This window comes from Lissotriton helveticus, chromosome 2_1 (genome assembly GCF_964261635.1).
Source record: "Lissotriton helveticus chromosome 2_1, aLisHel1.1, whole genome shotgun sequence".
NCBI classification, from domain to species: Eukaryota; Metazoa; Chordata; class Amphibia; order Caudata; family Salamandridae; genus Lissotriton; species Lissotriton helveticus.
Genome location: NC_136059.1, coordinates 694,604,153 through 694,629,315, shown reverse-complemented (window position 1 = coordinate 694,629,315; position 25,163 = coordinate 694,604,153). Strand labels below are relative to the sequence as shown.

The 25,163-nt window shown below is 50.4% G+C and overlaps 1 protein-coding gene across 1 annotated transcript in view; it reads left to right on the top strand.

Moving 5' to 3' along the window:
• The window catches only part of SKIC3 (SKI3 subunit of superkiller complex), a 1,397,627-nt gene that overhangs the window by 329,499 nt on the left and 1,042,965 nt on the right, over positions 1-25,163 (top strand). The window contains exon 9 of the mRNA XM_078675399.1: positions 3,245-3,385. Within this exon, the coding sequence (XP_078531525.1) occupies positions 3,245-3,385 (141 nt within the window). The remainder of the gene's footprint in view (positions 1-3,244; positions 3,386-25,163) is intronic.

Here is a 25,163-nt window from a genome sequence, read left to right as displayed (position 1 = left end):
CTCTGTCTTCAGAGTGCCCGCCATTAAAGCCTTCCTTGAGGGTCTGAAGAGGGTCATTCCCCCAAGAACTCCACCAGCTCCGGTGTGGAACCTCAACGTCGTTCTCACCAGACTGATGGGGCCACCATTTGAGCCACTGCACTCGTGTGAGCTCCAATTCCTTACGTGGAAAGTGGCCTTTCTGATAGCTATTACGTCTCTGAGGCGTGTCAGTGAGTTGCAAGCGCTCACCATACAAGAGCCGTTCATTCAAATTCACCCAAATAGGGTAGTGCTACGCACTAACCCTAAATTCCTCCCTAAGGTGGTGTCACAGTTTCATCTTAACCAAACTATCGACTTACCAGCATTCTTCCAAAACCCGCAAACGGTGGCGGAAAGAATGCTCCATACCTTAGATGTGCGGAGGGCGTTGATGTACTACATAGACAGGACACAACCCTTTAGAAAGACAAAACAACTCTTTGTTGCCTTCGCACCACAACACAAAGGCAACCCGATTTCAAAAGCAGGCATAGCCAGATGGATTGTTAAGTGCATCCAGATTTGTTATCAAAAGGCCAAGCGCACTTTAACAGTACCCCCCAGAGCACACTCCACACGCAAACTGGGGGCATCCATGGCTTTCCTAGGGAACATTCCTTTAGAGGATATTTGCAGAGCAGCCACGTGGGTCACACCACATACCTTCACGAAACACTACTGTGTTGATGTGCATTCCAAGCAGCAAGCAGCTGTAGGACAGGCTGTTCTCAAGACGCTTTTTCAGGTTTCTGCAGCTGGCACGGGCAACCGCCGCTGATGGAGGGACTGCTATGTATTCTATGCTAAGATATGAATTTAGCAGCCCACATGCCTCGAACTGAATATGCTACTTACCAGTATGCATCTGTTCTTGGCATGTAGGGCTGCTAACATTCATATCGCCCGCCCTCCTCCCCGGTGCCTGTCGCAGCTGCAGATATACTATTGTATTTATTTCATTAGCATGGACATCCTTTACACTTTCACTCCATCTCCTGCCACAATGGCGAAAAACAATCTGGGGATGGAGCCGATGCCCATGCGCACTGTAGTCCAGGGGAGGAGCCACCTATCTCAGGATACTTCGAAGACTCTTCCAGGACAACAATGTGCAATCATCCGAGCCCAACACTAGGCGGCGATCTAATGCTAAGATATGAATGTTAGCAGCCCTACATGCCAAGAACAGATGCATACTGGTAAGTAGCATATTCAATGTACATTAATTAACTATTGTGTATTGAGTGCTCTGGGAAGACTTTCTTGTTATTTGTTATCTGCATCTGTGGATTGTGGTGGGGCTGTATGGTAACCAACCCCTCTTCCCTTTGGAGCACCATTGGAGACTTAGCATATTGTACTTTCCCTGATCTTGTTGAGTGCCCTGTTATATACCTGGTTACCATTTAGTAAGAAATGTATCTTTTGTGACACCATCCAGGCCACCAGCTCACTGTGTAGCACACGGTAATTCTGGTGCAGAGATGTTAGTATCTATTTCCCATTACACAATGGCCTCTAGGGATCACAAGCAACAAGGCAACATGCATATTCCATGTTGAGCTGGTCAATGTGCAGGGCCAAGAGACAAGCATGTTATGTCAGATATTGATCATTTTCTCCCCTTCAGTCATTATTTCCTAGACATTATCAGGACTGTAGCCAAGGAACTGCTGGGTATCCTGGAGTGCAGGTGTGGTGCTGTCGATGGTATGAGCTTTAAGTGCTTGGACCGACTTCCGGCCTCCAATGCAGCACTGATGAAGTGCTGCTGTGTATGGCAGCCCCAATCTACCTCGAGCCACAGCATGGTGCTTTGGTTGGTTGGAGCACTCCACACTTTGGCAAGATGGCCACCAGTCCCTGGTGTAGTGGGGCTGCATCACACCTGCCCCAATCGACCGCAGCAGCACTACACCGAGCTGTACGTTTTAGCTGGCCCCCAATTGCGCTTCTACTTACTATGCCTGCTGATGTGGAGCACCTGAAGCGGAGATATGAGCTTGGAGCTCAGTTTGGGTTAGCAGCTAGGATTTCGGGTGCCGTCTAGGAAATATTATGTAATGTGACTCTTGAGATTGTGCTTGTAAGAATATCAGCAACCTCTGTGATGAATCACACTGCCAGTTCCAATTGTTATAAGGCCACCATTTACCTTTTCGTTGCTGCAACACATCTCAAGCTTGAGACAAAAGGGCAGATCTACCCAAAAAAAAAGTAATTACAAATGTTTCTTGTTTGCATTATATAAATAGTTATTTATATTGCCCCCTCTTCAGCAATGCAGAACATCAATGCAACCTCTCCGACCACACAGGCAATGCTCATCCTTTCCCACCCCTTGACATAGAGGGTATTCTTGCCACACTACGCCCTTCTCCGGCCGTTAAACATTTTCACAACCCTGCCCCTTACTTTGCAGGCGATTCTCACCTCTCCCATCAGGCACATCCTCATGAATTCAGTAGTTTCATGTTTTGCTTATAAGATAGAAAAGCATTTGTAATTGCTCGCATTTAATAGGAAGCCCATCTGCTGGTATATCTCAGCTTTCAAGTACTTTTCTATTACTTCAAATACTTGTCATATTGTGGGACAATCTGGCCATGGCTTTTGTGTGACGCCCATGTGCGTTTGTGTGTGTTTCATGTGTGGTGCATGAGTGCTCCATTTTTGTGTGTACTTGATTTTGTGTTTGTAGAAGGTGTCTTTATGATGCCTGTATGTAATATTCTATCCGTATGTGCGGCAGAACTGTTTTTGTGTGTACCATAGAGAAGGCAGATAAATTCACTTGCCACCGATTGTTGGATTTGCATTGGTAGGAAATACGAGTCGACCTCTTTGCTTCCTTAGCAACACATTAAATTTACGGGAACAATATTTCTGCATTCTCAAGGATAGCATACTATCATTTTTATCTGAATCATTAAACTGAACTATATTATCAGGATTTGTAAAGCTTGCTGCTAAATTTGCCATTCAGTAATGGGTGTGCAGCGGTTGCAATTTATTGTCCATTTCCTGCTATTAACTTCATATAGCTTGTCGTCTTCTGTGTGGTAAGTACATAAAATGCACTTTAAAAAACAACAGTGTTGTGCATGTTTTAATGAGTTGAAATGCAAATGTTAGCGGTCGTTATTGGACCGTTAGGAATAACGCTGTAGTCTGAAACCCAGCATTAATTAAGATACCTTTATTGTTGTTATGCTTTTAGAATGTTGCAGTGAAGAAGCTGTCAGCTGTTTTTGCAAGCTTGACCAGCTGGACTCAGAAAATGGCCTGGGCAAGATTGGTTTAGGAATTAAATCATTTCAGGATAAAAATTATGAAGTAGCTGAGAAGAATCTATCTACAGGTTTGTTTATGGACACTATCAGTTTGAATTGTATTTGTACCAATGCATAGAAACCAAGTACTGATTATATTAATATTTTTTTTAAAATTAATAAGTATGTGTTGCTGTTAAAACCTATATGTTAAATTTGAATAGGAAATTGTTTATGTAAAAACATTTTGTATTTTGACAGGCACAATAAAAATACATGGCAGTACTATGTTATATATTTTAGTAACCCCTCTAAGTGCAAATGATTTACTCAAGAATTTAATTCTCTGAACAAGTTATGCTTTCTTTTCTTTGAAGTACTTTTGGAAAGTTTGAGGAGTTAAGAACCTTTTTGGTGTTTTAGTGCCTGACTTAGAGTTTGGCGGACAGGCTACTCCACCATAAATCTGAAAGATACCCTGTACACCTTATTACAAGTGTATTATATTCTAGGGCACTTATAATCTGGTGGCCAGGATAGCAGTCACTTTTATGAAAGAGTACCTATCAATCAAACTGTACAGTCCCTACATTACTAAACCTTAAAATACAGTTACAGCGCAAATTCAGCAACATCTACATGGCCGTCGGTGCGGCTCGTTCCGACTATGTCGGTTGGGCAGACAGAGGCCAGGTCAGTCCAACACCCCCCTCCAGCCTTCGCCTTCAATCCCTCCTAGTCCGGTGTAGGAAAGCCACAGTGTGGTACACTGTGCAGAGTGGTCAAAGAGACTCTTATTGTTTCCCAGAGGCAAAGGTAGATCATGCTAATTCTCTATTTTTGTAGTAGTGTCTGCGAGCAGTTAGGCTTATCAGAGGGTAGTGCTAAGCATTTGTTGTACACACTAAGGCAGTAAATGAGGCACACACTCAATGAATGAAGTCGAGACCGGATTAGAAAAATAGTACTTTTTTATATAAATATTAGACCAAGAACTTTGCGTACAAAGTAAATAGTTTTAGCAATATGATAAAATCTCAATAAATGCAATATCTATTTTTGTGCGCAATTGCGCACAATACATTTCCTACGGGAGGAAAAAGGCAATAGGAAAAAGCAATGCAATACAGTTTCTGTGTGCTTACCCTTTTAGAAATCAGAAGGTTCAGGGCCAAGGTCCAAAGTGTCAAGGCCAAGTTCTTGCGAGCATCCCAGGTTTCTTGGGAAACAAAGAGAAAGGGGACTTAGAAGCTGGCACGCTACGAAGCCAAGGGGTAGCCTGTAAAAGCAAAGGAAACGGGGACTTGCTGGCAAGCCCAAAGGCACTCAAGAGAGAGTAGAGGTTGCAAGGGCTCTGGGACCTCGGTAACACTGCTGGTTTGAAGATCCCCCCAGGCAGGTGGCGGGGTCCAGTGAAGATGGGCAGCTGGGCAAAGGTGCGCAAAGTTGAACCTCGCGGTCAGGGGCTGGCACCTTGGAGCAACAATTCTGGAGATGCTGGGCCACTGTTGAGGTGGGTCTCTGGAGTCCTGAAATCCCTTGTATGGTGTTGGCTCACTGTAAAGTTGAACCCCACCAGAACGCTGTTTTGCAGGTTTTTGCAGTAAGGGGCCCGGTACCCTGAGAATTGGTGCCTTGCATCTCCAGTGGGTCCTAGGGCCTGGTGCCTCAAGACTTGGTGCAGAGGTCAAGCTTACTCTCCAGCAGGTGTACATTTCGGATGGCACTCGAAGAGGTCGGTCTGGCTAGGGAGCCGGATGACGTGGACCAGACTTCGCTGTTTTAGTGCCTGTGCAGGGCGATAGTACGGCTATCTTTGAGGGAGTTCTTTGACCATTGTTGAAGTGCCGATGACCCTCTTAGGTTTGTGGAGGCCACACATCAACGAGATGAGCTGGAGGATATCGGTCAATGAGTTCTATGGCGGCAGGCAGAGGTTTTCGCCCAAAATCCACCACGAGGTCTGCAGTTCTTGGTCCAAAATTGTTTCTTCGGGATCGTCTCCTTGTGTCCATGGAATCTAAATTCAGGTGCAGGGTCTGGGGATGCCACCTAAATCCTAAATTTAGGGACGTTTACAAGGGATTGACAGGTAGTCGCCAGTGGGCCCCTTAGCCTACACCCTCTATTATGCCCACCTATTGTGGGTGGGAGACCTAGCTCTATCCCTGATTTGGGAAGTGCCACCTTCTTTAAGATGATGGGCACTGAAAAATGTGCTTCACCTGGCCTCCAGCACCTGAAGGGTGGAGTTGGCAGAGGGGGGGCACACCTCCTATTCTTTCTTGTTTTTCCAGCCTGTCTTTCTGACAAAAGGGGTGAGAACAGGAGGTGGGGCCTGCTCCTTCTATCTGAAAGAGACAATTAGTTATAGATCCCTTACCTTGTGAATTACCCCCAGGCGTCAGACTGGATCCGGAGAATTATTTTTTCAGCAGTACCTCTGCGCATCGAAAGGTGGCATCAGTCAGCTCCACGTTCATGGTTGGCATCGTGGTTGCCAGGATGACATTGCGGTAGCTACTCAGACGCCACCCTCGCGCACTGACGTCAGTTCTTTCTTTTTCCGCGCCAGCCAGCGCAGATCTGGAGAGAGCAGTACCTCCAGTCACTTTTTGACTGACTTTTTGTCGACTTCTGTCGACGTCGTTTTTGAGTCTTCAACTCCTGGTGCACGTCAAGGATGCCCGGTTTCAAGGCTTGCGGTTCCTGACGACGGTTGATGTCGGTGACGGATCCGCACCGCGTGTGCCTGTTCTTTCTGGAACCTGACCACGACTCCAAGTTATTTTCCGACTGCTGGACCATAAATTTGAAGTCTTTGCGGGAGCAGTCTCGAAAGCTTCTCGAGGCACGGCATTCCGCTCCGCGCGCTGGAGTTCCCGGTCGCATGGGAGGTCGAGGGACCGGTCGTGGAGCCACCACCATCTCTCTTCTTCCAAGTCTCCGCACTCCTCCAGTAAGTTGAAGCACAAGAAGATGTCAAAGAAGCATTGTCGCTCTTCGACTTCTCCCTGTCCGTCGGCTGATACTACGGGAGATGCGGGTGGTGCCCCTACCCCGGCTCCGCCTGCAGGGCCCGCTGGGTCGACACTGGGTTTGCCTCCCTTCCCAGGACCCGGTGAGACCCCTACCCAGCTCCGGAGTTTCTACAAAGCGATGCATTCCATGTTTGGGCAACCAGACTCCGCCGTCACTCCTTCGGGCCCGCGGACTCGGCTGGGGGCCATGGGCCTTCGAAACCGGTGACTTCGGCCCTGGCAGCGCAGCGTCCCCTTGGATCCAGGCCTGGATCCGGATCAGCGCCTGTCGCCCTGACTACACCTCCCCCGGTGCCGACTCCATTGGCCGAAGCCGGTTGTGTCCCCAGCCAGTGTTGACCCCGACGTAGACACGAGCTGGACTACCGTCGACCGATGCTGAATCCGGCGCCGACGGGTACTTTTGTGCCCCTGTTCTACCCTGGTTCTTTCAGGCCAGATTGGCAACCAGAGGATGAGGAGGGGTCTGGAAACCCTTTGGCTGACCAGTTGGATTACAAACCGAGCTGGCGAGAGGAGCTGGGGGAAGCCAGTGGTCTGGATACCTCACTAGACTGTGGCTTGTGTCTCCTCCAACCGTGGCTACGGAGGAGGGAGCATCTTATGCAGTGGTTTTGCATAGGGCAGCCGAGGCCCTCAACCTCGAGCTCCCTACGGTGGTGGTCAGGACTAACCTCCTGACAGAGGTGCTTCAACCGGCAGCGAGCTCTTCGGAACCCCTGCTGCCGTTTACTGAAGCCCTAACCGACATCCTTTTGGGCACTTGGAGGCCCAACACAGGGGCTCCTGCGGATAGGGCGATTGCCGGACGGCACCGCTCAGCTCCGGGTGACCCCACTTTCTTCTCCCAACACCTCACCCCTGAGAGCTGGGTGGTCCAAGCATCCAGGTCCAAAGGCGCATTCCCTAACGCACCACCTGATAGGGAATCTAAAAAGCTGCACCACCTTGTGAAGAAGATGTTTTCTTCCCCTAGCTTGGTACTTTGGTTGGTAAACACTGCATGTCTGTTTCGGGTGTTACACTCACTCCGTGTAGGATACGGTGGCGCAGGTTCTGCCCCAGTGCCCGGAGGAGGACCGTGCTGTACTCTCCCGTGTAGTTGCAGAGGGGAGAGATGCAGCCAAGTTTACCATTCGTTGTGGAATGGCCACCGCCGAATCACTAGGCAGGACAATTTCCACATCGGTAGTCCTTCGACGTTATGCCTGGCTGAGGTTGACTGGTTTTTCAGGGGATGTCCAAGCTTATAAGGCAGACAACGAGCTAGAGTGCTTTAATGACTCGAGCTATGGCCAAGTCCTTGGGCCTCTCCACCACCCTCCCTATGCAGTCTGCCTTTTGCCCCTTTCGTGGCTTCAGAAGGGGTGCCCTGCCACATCCCGCCCAAAGCCACAGGCCAGTGCAAGATGTCCAGCCTCTTCACGGCTGGGGACGTGGGAACCACCGCTGTGGGTCTGGCGGCCAGCATACGGGATACGGGCAAGTCCACCACATCCCCCTCTGCAGCAGCCTCCAAATCCTCCGAGTGCGAGCTTTCAGGACCACCAACCGCCAGTGGGCGGCAGGATTCGCCATCACCTCCCCCACTGCACACCATCACGACGGACAGCTGGGTTTTGCAGATAGTCTGAATGGGGCTACTCCCTTCCCTTCAAGACTACCCCCCAGCCATGCCACTTCAGTGCCATTGCATGTCTGAGGATCATCTGGCCCTTCTCCAACAGGAAGTTACGTCTCTCTTGGCCAAGAGAGCCATAGAGCGTGTCCTGCCTCAGAAATAGGTCGTGGTTGCTATTCCCACTACTTTCTGGTGCCCAAGAAGGACAAAAGCCTGCATCCTATCTTGGATCTCAGGAACGTCAACTGCTTCCCCCGGAAGGAGAAGTTCAAAATGGTGACACTAGCTCAGGTCCTTTCTGCCCTCAATCCTGGAGACTGGATGGTAGCGTTGGACTTGCAGGATACTTACTTTCACATCCCGGTCCTGCTGGGCCACCGGCGCTATTTGCGGTTCACGGTAAGCCACAAGCACTTTCAGTTTACTGTGCTCCCATTTGGCCTAACAAGCGCCCCTCGGGTGTTCACGAATGTTATGGCGGTGGTCGCAGCTCATCTGCGCGGATCAGGGGTTCCAGTCTCCCCCTATCCCAACGACTGGCTGTAGAAGGCGGGCTCACCCTAGGCTGTCGTCTCTCACCTCCAGACTACAGACAACCTCCTGCATTCGCTGAGGTTTTCTGTCAACGTGCCGCAGTCACACCTGACTCCCTCTCAGAAGCTCCTCTTTATCGGAGCAGTTCTGGACACGACACAGTTATGGGTCTATCCTTCTGAGCAGCGGGTCTGGGATATTTGGGATATGAATCCGATCTTTCAGCCTCTATCCCGGGTTTCGGTCAGGGTGACTCTGCGGCTGCTGGGTCTGATGGCCTCCTGCATCCTGCTGGTGGATCATGCCACATGGCATATTTGGACTCTGCAGTGGAACCTGAAGTTCCAGTGGGCACAGCATCAGAGAAACCTGTCTGATTGTGTCCAGATATCAGAGGGCACTGCATGCCAATTGCAGCGGTGGCTAGCAAACTGGGATTGGGTCAACGGTAGGTCCCTTTCCCTTCCCCGACCAGAGTACACAGTGGTGACGGATGCATCACTTCTAGGGTGGGGCGGCCACATGGGAGAGGCGGAGATCAGAGAGCTCTGAGCGATTCGTCTTGCACTTAAGGCATTCCTTCCCTCTGTCTGGGGGAATTGTTGTGCAGGTGTTCACGGACAACACCACCTCCATGTGGTACTGCAACAAACAGGGCATGGTGGGGTTGTGGACCCTATGTCAAGAGGCCCTTCGTCTCTGGACATGGCTGCAACATCAGGGTATATCCCTGGTGGTTGAACACCTGCCAGGTTTACTTAATGCCAGGGCGGACAAACTCAACCGCAGGTGCATGATGGATCACGAATGGCATCTTCACTCGGAGGTGGCGCAAGGTCTCTTTCAGCAGTGGGGAGAGCCTTGGTTAGATCTATTCGCCACCAAAAAGAACACCCATTGTCAGCAATTCTGCATGTTCAAATTTCCAAGGCAGCACTCATTACGCGATGCTTTTCATTGCGAGTGGAGTTGCGGTCTTCCATACACCTTTACGCCTATACCAGTTCTGCTCAGAGTGCTGAAGAAGATCAAGCGCGACCGGGCCCCAAGTCCTCCTTGTGGCTCTAGATTGGGCACGTAGATTCTAGTATCCCGAGCTGTTACACATGGCCATCAATCGTCCAATCCGACTGCTTCTTCAGGAGGATCTTCTGTCACAGCAGCAGAGGACAGGCCTCCATCCAAAACTTTCCAGTCTCCACCTCCTTGCGTGGAGTTTGAGTGGCAACAGTTGACAGCCTTTCACCTTCCTCCCGAAGTCTGTGATGTTATCTTGGCAGTCAGACGTTCCTCCACTAAGACTGTATACGCCTGCAGATGGAACAAATTTGTGGCATGGTGCACAGCAAAGGTTGTGGAGCCCCTTTCAGCCCCTCTTGCTGAGGTTCTCTTGTTCCACCTTTCTTTGGCCCAGCAGGGCTCCGCTCTGGGCATTTTTTTTAAAAACACTTTTTATTTGTTTTCATACTGCGAACACAGTAAAACAATCTGGAGCATAAACATGCTGCACATCCCAGCACCCCATTGGCAAAAACATCATGAAGTATTACAAAGTCACAAATATACATTTTTATAACACCTGAGACCCAACTTCTTTTATGCAGTCCCGAGTCATCAGTCCTCCTCTGGGTCTGAGTCACTGTTCTCTCGGTGGTCCGATGGTGGATCACAAATCTCCCCTCTGTACGTATTCCACGCTCCCCGTATATTTCCCCACTTTTTAGGGCAACCTCTGCTACTGTACACCGCCCTCTCAGCTATCATGGCTGCATCCATATCTTTACCCCATGCTGTTAGGGTAGCTACCTCCACACCACCCCATTTTTGCGCTATATTCCTCTTGGCAACCATCATGCCCAATGTAGCCCAACTCTGCCCAGAGCGTGTGAGGTCGTTTGGCTCCCATATGTTTAACAAGCAGCGCCTGGGCTCAGGTAGCAGCGAGACCTCCTCCACTTGCGAGATTGTTCTCAGCACTTGAGTCCAATATTCCGCTATTCTGGGACAATCCCATATGGTGTGATAAAAGGTCCCCTCTTCCCCGCAGCCTCTCAGGCAGTAGGGATGCTCCACCTTTCCTATCTTATGTAAGGTGTGCCTAGTGTAGTAGGAGCGGTGTAGAATGCGTAACTGCACCAATCTAAGTCGTGAGGGTATACCCACCTCCCTTGGGGATGCTAATGCTTCCTGCCACTCTGAATCGTCAGTTTCACCAGGATCGTGTGCCCATTTATTCCTCAGAGGTCCCGTCGGGTCAGGCAGGTTGTTTACAAGTTTGCGATAGGTTAGAGAGGTTGCCTTCTTTGGCATGTAATCAGTAAACAATATATCTTCCATAGGGGATGCCTCTGGGACCTCTGAACCAGTCGGCAGTGCCGTCATCAGAGCGTGTCGTACCTGTGTGTACCTGAACAGTTCCGAGGGGGCCAGTTCGTACTGCTGCCTTAAGCTTTCAAAGGAAACCACTTCTCCCTTCTGCCACATATCTCCGACCGTTGATATCCCAATGTCGTCACTATGGTGAAAACCCTTACTGTGTCTGAGTTTTCCTAGCCGCTTCGTGTCCCACAGTGGAGTGAGCCGGGTTATTACCCCCGCCACCCTAGTCTTGCCTGAGCTGTATGCCACAATCACAGGGTATGACGTAGCGGTCCAAACATTGCCAGTGCCAATTTTTTATCATAAAGGGGAGCTAGCATATCCCTCACGCCCGACTGTGGGAGATGTACCCATTGATTAATCACTTTCAGTTGCGCTGCCCAATAATAAAGTTGTATATCCGGAAGCGCTATTCCACTATCATACCAACCATGCACTAGCTTGACCTGCGCAATACGTGCTGGTTTATTGCCCCACAGCAGACTGGAGACCTGTGCTGCGATAGCTTTAAAATAGGAGGATGTCACCAGGTATGGTGTACTATCCCAAATGTATAAGAACCGTGGTAGGGCCATCATTTTACAAAGTGCTGCCCTCCTCAGCAAGGTCAGCGGTAGCATTTCCCAGTGACGTATGTCTCTTTTGAGACGCTCTAGCGGCGGCTTCAGATTCTTATTATAGAATTCTTCTGAGTCTGTTGTGATGTAGACCCCTAGGTATTAAAATGTATGGTCCGCTGTTTTAAGCGGGCAATTGTCAGGACGACGCGGTGGCGGGCCGTGCAGCAGGTACATGATGGTCTTGGACCAATTAAGGGTGTACCCGGATGCCCGACCATAAGCCGTGCAGATATCTAAAAGACTCATTATGGAGCGCCTAGGGGAGGTCAAATATAACAGGATATCGTCGGCGTATGGGGAGATACGATCCTCCCAAGTATCGGTCCACTTAAGGCCGCGTGTCATTGGATCCCAGCGTATCCATGCCGCTAGTGGTTCTAGTACTAGCGCGAATAATAGCAGCGATAAAGGGCAGCCTTGACGCATGCCTCTTGCTAAGGGAAAGTCATCAGAGATGTGGCCATTAGCGGCAACATGCGCCATTGGTTTGGTGTAGAGCAGCTGAACTCACGAACCCTAAATGGCGCAGTGCTGCGAAGAGAAAGGGCCAATGGATCATGTCGAATGCATATGTGCATCCAGTGATGGCACCACCGCTGGTTCCTGCATGTAGGCGGAGCGTGCAAGCACCCCGTGTAACCTCCTTAGGTTGAGCGCTGTGTTTCTGCCAGGCTTCGTCAGGTGCGGCGTGAGCCGGAGCGCCAGCAGTTTTGCGAGGATTTTAGCCTCTGCATTTATGAGGGAAATAGGTCGATATGAGGCACAGCTGTCCGCAGGTTTGCCAGGTTTTGAGATAGCCACTATGGTGGCCATGCGTTGGTCCGGCGGGAGCTCTCCCGCCTGCAGACTTTCAGTGAACATATTCAGCAGGTGGGGCGTAACGGATTCAGCCATCTTCTTATAAAATCCGATAGGTATGCCATTTGGTCCTACCGCCTTGCCCGATTGCACTGTCCTAATGGCTGCTTGAACCTCCTCTGCCGTGAGGTCGGCCTCTAAGTCCTGCGCTTCTTCAGATTTCAATTTGGGCATGTCAAGGTATTTGATATAAGTCAGTGCCTCATCTACTGCTATTGTGGAGTCTGAGGAGTATACTGTCTGGAAGTGTCGTGCCAGTGTTCGTACTATTGCGCGCGGGTCCGTTGAGGGTCGCTCCCCCCCAGTGTTGAGCTGCGCTATCCACCTGTTACTCTTTTCCCGTTTACCTAGCCACGCCAGTAACTTCCCTGCCTTGTCCCCGATGTCGTATATTTTATGACGCGTGTGCGCCAGCTGCTTGCTGTCTGGTCAGCTCTGTCAGGTGTGCTTTATGACGTTGCTGTGCGAGGTGTGAGGTGTAAATTGTGTGTGGGGTCGGGGGTTGGGTCTCTAGTATGTTGTGCCTTTGCAGTAGTCACTTTGGACTCGAGTCTGTAATTCCAGCTGTCGCTCCTGTTTGTGAGCTGTGATGGAAGCTGTGATGGAAGCTATAGCCTGTCCCCTGATGACTGTCTTAAACGCTTCCCAGAGAGTGATGGAGGAAGCAACAGACCCCACATTGTCCTGAAAGTAGTGTTGCGTCGCTTTCTGGAGTTCCCTTCTGATCTTGCGGATTTGGAGATCACCATGGCGCATCGGATAAATCCGGCGCCGTTTCTGCTGGTGATTGGTGTATCTGAGCAGTAGTGGGGAATGGTCAGAGATGCCCGGTGGTCTAATTTCTATATTGTCCACCTGCTGAAGGCTACCCTTCGAACCCAGGAAGTAATCTATTCTTGTGAGGCTATTGTGAACTCTGGAATGGTATGTAAATAGACGTTCTGTGGGGGGGTGCCTTCTCCATACATCTATCATTCCCATTTCCTCCATGAAACTTACAAGGCGTGATGTGCCGGCAGTACCCGTCCTCAGAGGGAATCTGTCCATGGAGTCGCTTGCGACTGCGTTAAAGTCCCCACCAAGGAGCAGCTCCCCCACTGGTAGTCCAAGCAGGAACGTGCTTAGGTCTGGGAAGGCCACCGTGTGTAATGCAGGGGGAATGTAAACCAAAACTATATTGAAGGGCCTCCCCTCCCACTGGGCGTGTATGGCAGCAAACCGCCCGATCCTTCAGATTTAACTTATTTTATTATCAGGGAAACTGCTTCTTCACTAATATGCCTACCCCCCTGGAGCTGGATGTACATTCGGAATGCACCGCCATACTATATCCCCACCTGTCCAGTGCTTTGGTGGACGTGCCTGTGAGATGTGTCTCTTGCAGTAGTATCACTGCCGGGCCTTCTTCCTTAATACTTTGTAAAACCAGGCCACGCTTAATTTTATCACCCAGCCCGCGCACATTCCATGTGAGTACTGAGAGGGATGGTATCATGGTGTTGGAATCTCCCATTGTGTCAGTCTGTGAGCCGTCCCCCATCGCTATGGCCTACCGATCTATTAATGCAAGTACCTTGTTTCAGAGTGGAACCCAAGTGTGTCCCTGAGCGTGTTAGTGCCGCATAACCAGCTCCATAATCAGCTCCATACTGAACGATAACATATATGAAATACAAAAAATTTAAAACAGTCCCTGCCCCCCTGCCCCCCAACCCCACTCCCTGCCTTGCGGACCCAGAACTGCCCGCCTCCCCAACTCGGCAGAGTGCTTAAAACCCCATCCCTGGAACTTTACTTGCATGTACCAGGGTGGGTAGTCCGAGGAAGACCTTTCAATCCCCACGTCCCAGAGTCCTGAGTCATCAGCAATTCTATTGCAGTCATAAAATCAAGTTAGAGTCGTAGTGGTCACCATGTCGAAGCAGGCTATAAAATGTTTAACAGTGGACATTCTCCCAACAGGGAGGTGGTGCTTCTCAGAAGAGCTTATTCCCCTGCTTCCTTCTGCGATTGTTTGTCGCCCCCTTCATCCTGTGCAACGATCTCCGGATCATCTGTTCCCACCAGACGTCTTCGGTCCCTCAGCGTCCTTCCGGGTTTTCCCACTGTTCACCACCCTTCCAGCCAGTCAGTGGCCTCTCCCGGCGTGTCGAAAAACCATGTTTTTCCATCAGCGACTACTTGGAGCTTCGCCGGGAAGAGCATAGAGTATGGCAGTTCACGGGCTCTCAGCGCCTACTTGACCTCAAAGAAAGTTCTGCGGTGCGCCGAGACTGCCGCCGTATAGTCAGGGAAAAATGAGATTACAGAGTTTTGTACTCGGACGGGCGGTGCCACCCTGGCCGTTTGAAGGATAGCGTCCCTATCATGAAAATTGAAGATGCGGGCCAGCACTGGACGCGGGGGGCCCTAGGCCTCGGCCTGCCACCCCGGCACCCTGTGCGCCTGCTCCACCGAAAAGAAGGCCGAGAGTCCCTTAGGCTGCAGGCGTATTTTTATGAGGTCTTCAATGTATAGATCCAAAGCGGGGCCCCCCTCCGATTCTGGAAGCTCCGTGATTCGAACATTATTGCGACGGGAGCGCCCATCCTGGTCGTCCAGTTTCGCCGCTATACGCTTGTTCTCTGCCTCCAACTGCGTCACCTTCTTAATCAGGAGTGTGGAGTCTTTGGAGAGGGCGGCCGTCACCTGTTCCACCTCAGCTACTCTAGTAGACATTTTCTGAAAGTCCGCTCTTAGGAACGTAACATCAGTTGAGATGAAACCCACTGTAGTTTGTACTTTAAAACTCATAAACAGGCTTGACTATGGCAATTCTCTGCTTCTCGCCATAAACGAGTGCCATACCAGGAAACTGCAGGTCGTCCAAAACACGGCCACCCGTCTGATCCTAGACCTACCCAGACGATCCCCGTCTTTGCCATGCCTGAGAACCCTACACTGGCTGCCTGTTAATAAAAGAACTATCTTCAAGACCATGTGCCTGGTTCATAAAAACATGTACGGTCGAGGACCAAAATACTGGACCCAGAAATTGACATGGTATCTGCCTGGTAGACAGCTGAGATCAAGTACCAAATCACAGCTCACGTCGCTCAGAGTTCAAACGGCCAGAAATGGTGGTCGTGCCTTCTCTTTCAGGGCACCATCCCTATGGAACGAACTTCCCTATAGCCTACGTACAACAACAGAACACATGACCTTCCGTAAAAAACTTAAAACATGGCTCTTTTGCTAGTTCAATCCCCTGGCTCACTCTCTCACCTCAGGATTGTCCGCATGCGCCATGAAACTCCCTCGGGATGTGATATGCTGCGCAATACAAGTATCCAGACTAGACTAGACTAGACTAGACTAGACTTTATGGAGGGCCTCCCTGATATCTTCTGGCATCACTTTGGGACCACCTTCATCCTTTTTGGTTTTAGCAGCCTGTTCCTTACGTTCTGGTAACGGAGGGAAGTCTTTAGTGTATGCAAATTTGTCCAGCTTACTTTGCTGGTTCATGCGAGACCCCCTGCCACTCATAGTTTGTTTTTCTATGTCGTCCAACCTCCTGAGCAAGAGATTCAATAAGTGCTTTGGGGGCCTCCGATCCTACAGCACTGGGGAGATCCCCCGCTCAACTCTGCGTGTGATTACCATGTGTTGCACCGTTCGTCTCCACACCAGCGCCTCCACTGGGGGTGGGGGGAAGCAAGGGAACCACAGGACCACTGTAGGAATATCCGTGTTCCGAATATATACCTCTTCCAGGCGGACTTCATTAACGTTCTCCTAACTGGGCTGCCACTTAATGCCACCCTATATCCACGTGGCTCCCAAACAGTAGTCACACAGGCCTAGGGCTAGCCTGATGGTTCCCTGGGTGCCCTACTGATTGCAGTGGTGCTTAGGCCCCTGCCCTTACTGCATTTAGGCAGTGTCCATCTTCACCTCCACCGGGAAAAGGAGGGGGGGCTTTGTCTTGCCCGGGGCAATTAAATTGAAGCTGCACAGCACTTGCGCCACAGATCAACGTGTGTGCCTGCCCCCGCGGTGTATACCACTGCTAGCGCGGGGACACACTGTTCTTTGTGTAGCCAGGCGTTTTAAAAATGGTTTTATTATTATTATTATTATTAGTCCCCGCCGCCGTACCTAGTAATTGTATCGTGGCTGCTCTCACGTGCAGGCAGTTCGGGGTCTCGCTCGCTTCATTCACAATCGCTCCAGGAGGGGGGGGGCCCGATCATTCACTGGCCCCGTCCCAAATTCAACAGGCTTCCCCACCGGCACTGCCTCCCGCAGACCTCTGGCTCGCGTGCTCTCACCGCTTCCACTCCGGCCCAACCAGCCGATCGTGAGGCTTCTCCGCCGATCAGTCCGCCACTTTCAGTTCCCGGCTGCCACTGCGAAGGTAGGCCGCAATCCGCTCTCCCGCAATTCCAAAATTGCGGTGCCGCGGCATCTGTTGTGCGCGTCGTGCGCCCGCCACTGGCCTTGGCCCCCGGTGCCCGTGGGGGGGAGGGGGTGTAGGAGAGTAGGGTCTGCAATCCTATGATCACCCAGATTTTTGCTTTTTGCTTCACTGGTTTACGACTTTCCCTGGCTGTGGGCCTGCTAATCAGACCCACAGCCTAGCTGTTCTCTCTACTCCAAATTGTACCCAGGTACTGAATTGGCCCTGGGCCCTTTCCAAGTCCCTGTACCCAGGGCTGAGGTGCACCCAGAAGTCTCCCAGGGGCTGCAGCATGTATTATGCCACCCCTGGGCTGACTAACTAAATCAGACACAACTGGCTGCTTGACAGCTGGGGCAGAGTTGTGTACTCACCCTCTGCTGTAGATATAGTATTCCTATATCTAAACCTAAATGGACACACAGATCTCCTATCAGTCACTCCTATGGCAGGCCTTGACAATCCTGAAGGCAGAGTGCTTGGAATCGTGTGAGATGGTGCTCTGGCATGAGCTGAGCCTGTCTGCGGCTTTCGGGATCTATCCCTTAGCCGTTTCCATGATATCGCATACCATATACTCTTAAGTGCATTATAATCCTCGCGGTTATATGCCAACTCTGGTATCGCTTTATCAAAACATGTCGAGTAAGGTGTCATACGAATTGGAATACTAACCCCTCGCCAATTCTGGCGACGGGGTTAGCATTCCACCCTTCTAGAGGGACACGACATGTATGTAACCTATAACCCCGGTTAAAATCAAACAGAGCCTTAGCTCCACAAAATGGATGCTGCCACCGAGACACAAGTCTGCCCTCCTGCTGCTGGGAGTCCTCCCAGCCCAGGAGGCAAGGACAAAGGGTTTCCTGCCAGGGGCGGTGCCAGCACCGTCCCAGACAGGATTTTGTGTATTCTAGGTAGGCAGGGCTTCAGAGGAAGGTGACTGCAAGTGGCACCCCGGTGCTCACTGTGCATAGGCCGGCTTGAACCAGTTCCAGGGGCACACCAGACCCTGGGCTGGAGAAAGCCCGCCAAAGGAGAGGGGTGTAACCACCCCCCTCCTGGTCCCACCCATAGGGCAGGACTTAGTCGCGTGCCAGCCCCTTTTTGCAGGATAAAGGTAGGAACTGGCCCCCTTCCAAATTAGATCATCTTTGAATCCTGAAACTACTTTCCACGAAAGGAACTCAAGACTTCTTCCCAAGATTCTCCCTTGTGACTAAGGAGTAGTCACCCTGCAGCAGCAGGCACCAACCAAGCATCGCGGTTTGTTGCCAGTCTCTCCTTCGGATCAAGACTGCTCCAGCATGACGAAAACCGGCTTCCCTGGCACCTCTGACCTCAACCTACATCATCAGCCCAGCTGTGATCCGTGGGTGCGACGAGACCTCGAGGGACCGGCCATCTTCAGAACTGCACGACGCTTGTCCAGCACGACTCCCGAGTGACCCTCGACTGAGTGCTTTGGGGTAAGAGAAGCCCCGACCCTGAGCAGCTCCAGCACCGAAGTTCAGCCCCCCTGCATCCACGAGATCTGCGTGGGGCCCTTCTGCTTTTTGCTGCTCACCGCGTTGTCCAGGTCGCTTGCCCGTTGGCTAGTGGCCCCCCTCACGACGCTCCACGACGACAGAGACTGCTGGTCTGGTTGCTCCAGACTAGCCCTTGCTCCCCTCCAAAAGAGGAGCACCCTGGACCCTCCTGGTCCACTCAAGACGCCATTTTAGGTCCACCGCGTGGGCCTTGCATTTGCCCAGACTTGTTGCCCAATCCTGGGTCCAGCGACGTCGACAGCAAGTACCTTCATGGGACAGCTCGCACCTCCATCCTGGTCGCCGACAACGCCTCCTGGTCCGAGAGACTGCAGAGCCCAGCAGCGCCCACTCACCTGGCTGAGGTGACTTCGTCCGGTGCCATCCTGGTGCCCACTCAAATCACTGGCTAGTGATTCAGAACTTGGTCCCCTCTGCTTACAGGTTTCTTCTTCCCTGATCCAGGCTTGGATCACCACGAACTCCTTCACTGGCCGCCTGCCAGCAACTTCTTTCTTCAGGCTCCTGGATCTTCAACGAGGGTTTCCGACGCAACTTCAACCCTATGCAGCCGCAGCCCCTGGGCTAGGTAACCTGAGTACTCCGGTGCTCCAGCATAGTCCAACACCCTAAGTGTTCGGATCCACTCCCGTTTTCGACCCACCTAGTCGGGTTCGCCCGAGAACAGTAACTTTGCAACTGCTAGCCTCCATAGACTTTTTCCCGCCTTACGCGTGAGAGTTCCCACTCTGCACACGACGTCCACAGGCCTCCTGCATCTAATCCAAGTGTTTAGTATTGTAGGCCTCGCGATTCTAAAGTCTAGAAAAGTATTACTTACCTGCTAGCAAGTTCGCATTCCACTTACTGAGTATATGGTTTTTCGTGCCCCTAGGGCATCTGTGTAAATTGTGCGACTTAAAGTATTTTCGTAAGAGTTTTGTTGTGTGCTTAGCTCCCTGACTCATAAAGAGTTCAGGGTAGACTTGTTATAAATAAATATCTGTTTATTTTCATAACAACTTGTGTGGTGTCCTTTCACTTGGTGTTCAAGGGGTAATGTGATGGTAAAACAGCTGGCTTAACACGCCCTCTAGAGTCTTAGCCTTAGACTGCTCGTATCCATGCTACTAGGATAGCTGGTCTATAAGGTTGACTTACAACCAATCATCAATAAGGGTTGTTTGGACTGATACATAGTGATCACTAGAATAGTGAGCACTGCATATCGGGCCAACTTCTCACATTGGTGAGCAGCGGTTGGGATTTGAGCTTGCTGTTGTTTTACCACACATATCCTAAGAATATCTTGTGAAAGATCACATAAGTACTAAGGTACATATAACTTAGCTTAGAATACTTTGAGTTCTACTGAACCAGCTGTTGTAGCTCCTAGGGCCTAGCACACCGTAAACTACAACTCTAGCAAGGGATCAGTAGGTAAACATATAGTGTAGGTAAGTGCACCACTTACACCTCACTAGAAAAGCATGTCTAACCAGGGAGAGTCTTCAGGGACCCCTCTAGTGGTGATTGACCCTCCACAGGTCAACTCAAGATATGCAGCTCTCAATTTCCAGGAGTTGAGACACTTGTGTACCTCCAGGAAATTGAAACAGGGGTCTAACCTCACCACTCCCTTTCTGTTAGGTCTCTTAGAGACTTATGATGCTAGGAAAGCATCTCAGGGAGATGGGAATATGCCAGCCCTAGAGGGACACCTTGGTGATCCAGACCTCCCTGACACTGAAATTGCAGTTGAGGAGGAGGAGGAAGAAGAGGAGACCTCTGGGGATGAGGCAGACAAGAGGTCTGAGTTAGTCAGCAGACTTACTAGGGCCAACTTAGTCCTGCATAGGGAAGGATCTGGGGGACCCCCAGTACTGACCCTAAGTAGGCCTAACCTTGGAGTTAGGAGAGATAGATCTCTTTCTAGGGACTCCAATAGATCTCTGCACTCTAATGCCTCTTCTCAGAGGAGAAGGAACTCTCCCCAGAGGAGATTGACTTCCCCTCAGAGAATGGAGCATGAAGCTAGGATGAGACAGGCTACTCTGAGGATTGAAAGGGAAGAACTTGCCCTGGCCAAAGAGAAGCTTGCCTTTGCTAGAGAGCAGCAGATGAGTGGGTTAGCTCCCACTGGTGGCAGCAATCTCCCAAGAGATAGAGATAAGGGTTTAGATACTAAACACCTGACAAAAATAGTGCCCCCCTTTAAGCAAGGGGATGACATCCAGAAATGGATGGCTGCTTTGGAGAGGGCCTGCACTGTGCAGTGCATTCCCCAGAGTCAGTGGGCAGCTATACTGTGGCTCTCCTTTGATGGTAAAGGTAAAGATAAGCTCCTCACTACAAGAGTAGAGGATGCTAACAATTACCAGGTCCTGAAAAATACACTGGTTGATGGGTTTGGTTTAACCACTGAGCAGTACAGGTTGCTGTTCAGAGACACCCAGAAAACACAGTCTCATGACTGGTCTGACTTTGTGGATTGTGCCACTAAGGCTTTGGAGGGCTGGTTGCTGGGTAGCAAGGTTACTGATTACACAGGATTGTATAATCTGATGATGAGAGAACAAATTTTAAATAATTGTCAGAACCAGTTGTTGCACCAGCACCTTGTTGATTCAGATCTGACCTCTCCCCAAGAATTGGGAAAGAAGGCAGACAAATGGGTCAGAACAAGGATCAAGCAGAACCAGAACCAGGGTGGTCAGAAGAAAGCAGACCAGAAGGGTAATACTAAGAATGAACAAAATGACCAGAAGTCTTCACCAGGTCCCCAACAAACCAAAGAGGGTGGGGGTCAGGCTTCCCAGAAGAAGAAGACTCAAGAAGGCCAGTCAAAAAGGTGGTGCCAGTACTGTAAAAGTAAGTCTCACTGGTTTAGTGAGTGCACCAAAAGAGGAGGACAAACTCCTACCACTACAGCCCCTAAGGCAACTGCACCCCCTAGTACAGTCAGTAGTGGTAGTGTACCTCCCAAGGCATTAGTTGGGTTAACCTTGGGAACTGAGGAGTCTGACAACTTAGTTGGCACACTCACTCAGGCTGTCCTTGTCTGTACAGGGGATATGGATATGTCCCCTGAAGTAAGTCCCAATACTTTGGGCAAATACAGGCAGACACCTTTGATAAATGGCAAAATGGCTCAGGCCTATAGGGACACTTGTGCCAGTGTCACCATGGTGACACCTAACTTTGTGGACCCTGGACAGATCATGCCAGGTACAGATTTCCTGGTGACCAATGCCAGCAACGTCACTACCAGTCATAGTATGGCGATTGTTGCTTTCTCCTGGGGAGGGGTAAGTGGCCAAAAGAAAGTTGTGGTTAGTTCAGACCTCCCAGTGGATTGTTTGTTGGGCAATGATTTGGTCAGAAGTGGAGCAGAGGACTCACATGGAAATGTTAGGCTTGCCAGCACATGTGCTTGCTGTGACTAGGTCACAGGCCAGAAGATGCCCCACTGAACAGGTGCTCGATCCTGGAAGAATGGACCAGACACCCTCCAAGAAGAAGAGCAGTAGGGTTAAGGCTTTGCCTTCCCCCTTGCCCCAGGTTGAGGATCAAGTCTCTGAGGAGGCTGATCTGAGAGAGCTGAGGGAAACTGAGCCTAAAGAGCTTGAACTTTATCAAGTTGAGTTTCTGGGCTCAGGGGGACCCTCCAGAGAAGACCTGGGGAAGGCACAGTTAGACTGCCCTTCCCTTGAACCCCTCAGACAGCAGGCTGCTGCTGAGGCTGCAGGGAATGCCACAGGTGCCCACAGGGTATACTGGGAAGATGGACTCCTGTACTCGGAGTCAAGAGACCCCAAGCCTGGTGCAACCAGGAGGCTGGTCATCCCCTTGTCTCTGAGAGGTTTCCTTCTCACCTTGGCCCATGAGATTCCCCTTGCAGGTCATTTAGGTCAGACAAAGACGTGGGACAGGCTTGTCTCACACTTTCACTGGCCCCACATGAATGAGAATACCAAGGAGTTTTGTCGCTCCTGTGTCACTTGCCAAGCCAGTGGTAAGTCAAGTGGCACAACAAAGGCCCCCCTCATACCACTACCTGTGGTGGGGGTTCCCTTTGAAAGAGTGGGGATTGACATTGTTGGTCCAATGGAACCCCAGACAGCATCAGGGCACAAGTTTATACTGGTGGTGGTGGACCATGCCACCAGGTATCCTGAAGCTATTTCACTTAGGACCACTACAGCACCTGTAGTGGCAAGGGCTCTAGTTGGAATGTTCTCCAGAGTGGGCTTCCCTAAGGAGGTCGTTTCTGACAGGGGTGCAAACTTCATGTCAGGATATCTGACTGCAATGTGGAAGGAGTGTGGTGTGAACTACAAGTTCACCACACCCTACCACCCACAATGCAATGGGCTTGTTGAGAGATTCAACAGGACCCTCAAAGGGATGATTCATGGACTACCTGAAACTCTTAGGAGAAGATGGGATGTCCTGATTCCCTGCCTCTTGTTTGCTTACAGAGAGGTCCTACAGAAGGGGGTTGGCTACAGCCCTTTTGAGCTTCTGTATGGGCATCCTGTAAGAGGACCCCTGTGTTTGGTGAAGGAAGGATGGGAGAGACCTCTCAAAAAGCCTGCAACCAACATAGTGGACTATGTACTTGGTCTCCGCTCCAGGATGGCTGAATACATGGAGAAGGCATCCAAAAACCTAGAGGCCAGCCAAGAACTCCAAAAAGCTTGGCATGACCAGAAGGCTGTCCTGACTGTGTACCAGCCTGGACAGAAGGTGTGGGTGCTGGAGCCAGTGGCCCCAGCAGCACTCAAAGACAAATGGTCTGGGCCCCACACCATCATTGAGCAAAAGGGAGAGGTCACCTACCTGGTGGACCTTGGAACTCCCAGGAGCCCTCACAGAGTGCTCCATGTGAATAGGCTCAACGCATATGTCGACAGGAAGGACATGAGCTTGCTCGTGGCCACAGATGAGGGACAGGAGGAAGAGAGTGACCCTCTCCCAGACCTGCTCACTCAGAATCCTGATGATGGATCAGTAGATGGTGTTGTCTTTTGTGGCAGCCTCTCTGAACATCAGCAACAGGATTGTAGACAAGTTCTGCAATCCTTTAGACATATGTTCTCTCTGACACCCAGCCAAACTGATTGGTGTACCCATGAGGTTGACACTGGGGACAGTCTGCCTGTCAAGAGTAAAATCTACAGACAGCCTGATCATGTTAGAGACTGCATCAAAACTGAAGTGCAGAAAATGTTGGAGCTGGGAGTCATTGAGCCCTCAGATAGTCCTTGGGCTAGCCCAGTAGTTCTAGTGCCAAAGCCTCACACCCAGGGTGGTAAGAAAGAGATGAGGTTTTGCGTAGACTACAGAGGACTCAATGCAGTCACTAAGACTGATGCCCACCCAATACCAAGAGCAGATGAACTTATAGATAGATTGGCTTCTGCCAACTACTTAAGTACATTTGACCTGACAGCTGGGTATTGGCAAATCAGGTTAGCTGAGGAGGCCAAGCCCAAGACAGCATTTTCTACCCCTGGTGGGCATTATCAATTTGTGGTAATGCCCTTTGGTTAGAAAAATGCACCTGCCACCTTCCAAAGGTTGGTGAATCAAGTTCTCACTGGGCTGGATGACTTCTGTGCAGCTTATCTTGACGATATTGCTGTCTTTAGCTCCACCTGGGAGGATCACCTGGTCCACCTGAGGAAAGTGTTAGAGGCCCTGCAAAAGGCAGGCCTCACTATCAAGGCCACTAAGTGCCAGATAGGGCAGACACAGGTTGTATACCTGGGCCACCTTGTAGGTGGAGGCCAGGTTCAGCCATTGGAGAGTAAAATACAGGCCATCAAGGACTGGACTCCTCCAATCACCCAGACTCAGGTTCGAGCTTTCTTGGGCCTGACTGGTTACTATAGGAAGTTTGTCAGAAATTATGGGTCCATAGTGACCCCCCTTAATGACCTGACAAGTAAGAAGATGCCAAAGAAAGTTCAGTGGACAGAAGGCTGTCAAAAGGCATTCAATGACCTAAAGCAGGCCATGTGCACAGCACCTATCCTAAAGAGTCCAGAGTACTCCAAGCCATTCATTGTCCAAACAGATGCTTCTGAGTTGGGTGTGGGAGCTGTTCTATCTCAACTGAATTTTGATGGTAACGACCAGCCCATTGCTTTTATTAGCAGAAGGCTGACCTGACCCCCAGAGAGAAGAATTGGTCAGCTATTGAGAGGGAGGCCTTTGCTGTGGTTTGGGCCCTGAAGAAGCTGAGGTCCTACTTGTTTGGAACTCACTTCACAGTTCAGACCGACCACAAGCCCCTCTTATGGCTAAGTCAGATGAAGGGTGAAAACCCCAAACTACTTAGGTGGTCCATTTCCCTACAGGGGATGGATTTTACAGTGGAGCACTGTGAGAAGTTGGCCTGATGTGCAGTGTTCACTATTCTAGTGATCACTATATATCAGTCCAAACAACCCTTATTGATGATTGGTTGTAAGTCAACCTTATAGACCAGCTATCCTAGTAGCATGGATACGAGCAGTCTAAGGCTAAGACTCTAGAGGGCGTGTTAAGCCAGCCGTTTTACCATCACATTACCCCTTGAACACCCAGTGAAAGGACACCACACAAGTGTTATGAAAATAAACAGTGTATTTATTAGAATCACAACAACCCTGTACTCTTTATGAGGACAGGGTGCTAAGCACACAACAAAACTCTTACGAAAATACTTAAGTTAGCACGGTATACACAAATGCCCGAGGGGCACGAAAAACCATATACTTTAAAAGTGGAATGCGAAATTACTAGCAGGTAAGTACAGTACTAATAGGCTTTGGAATCGCTAGGACTTGACTAGGGA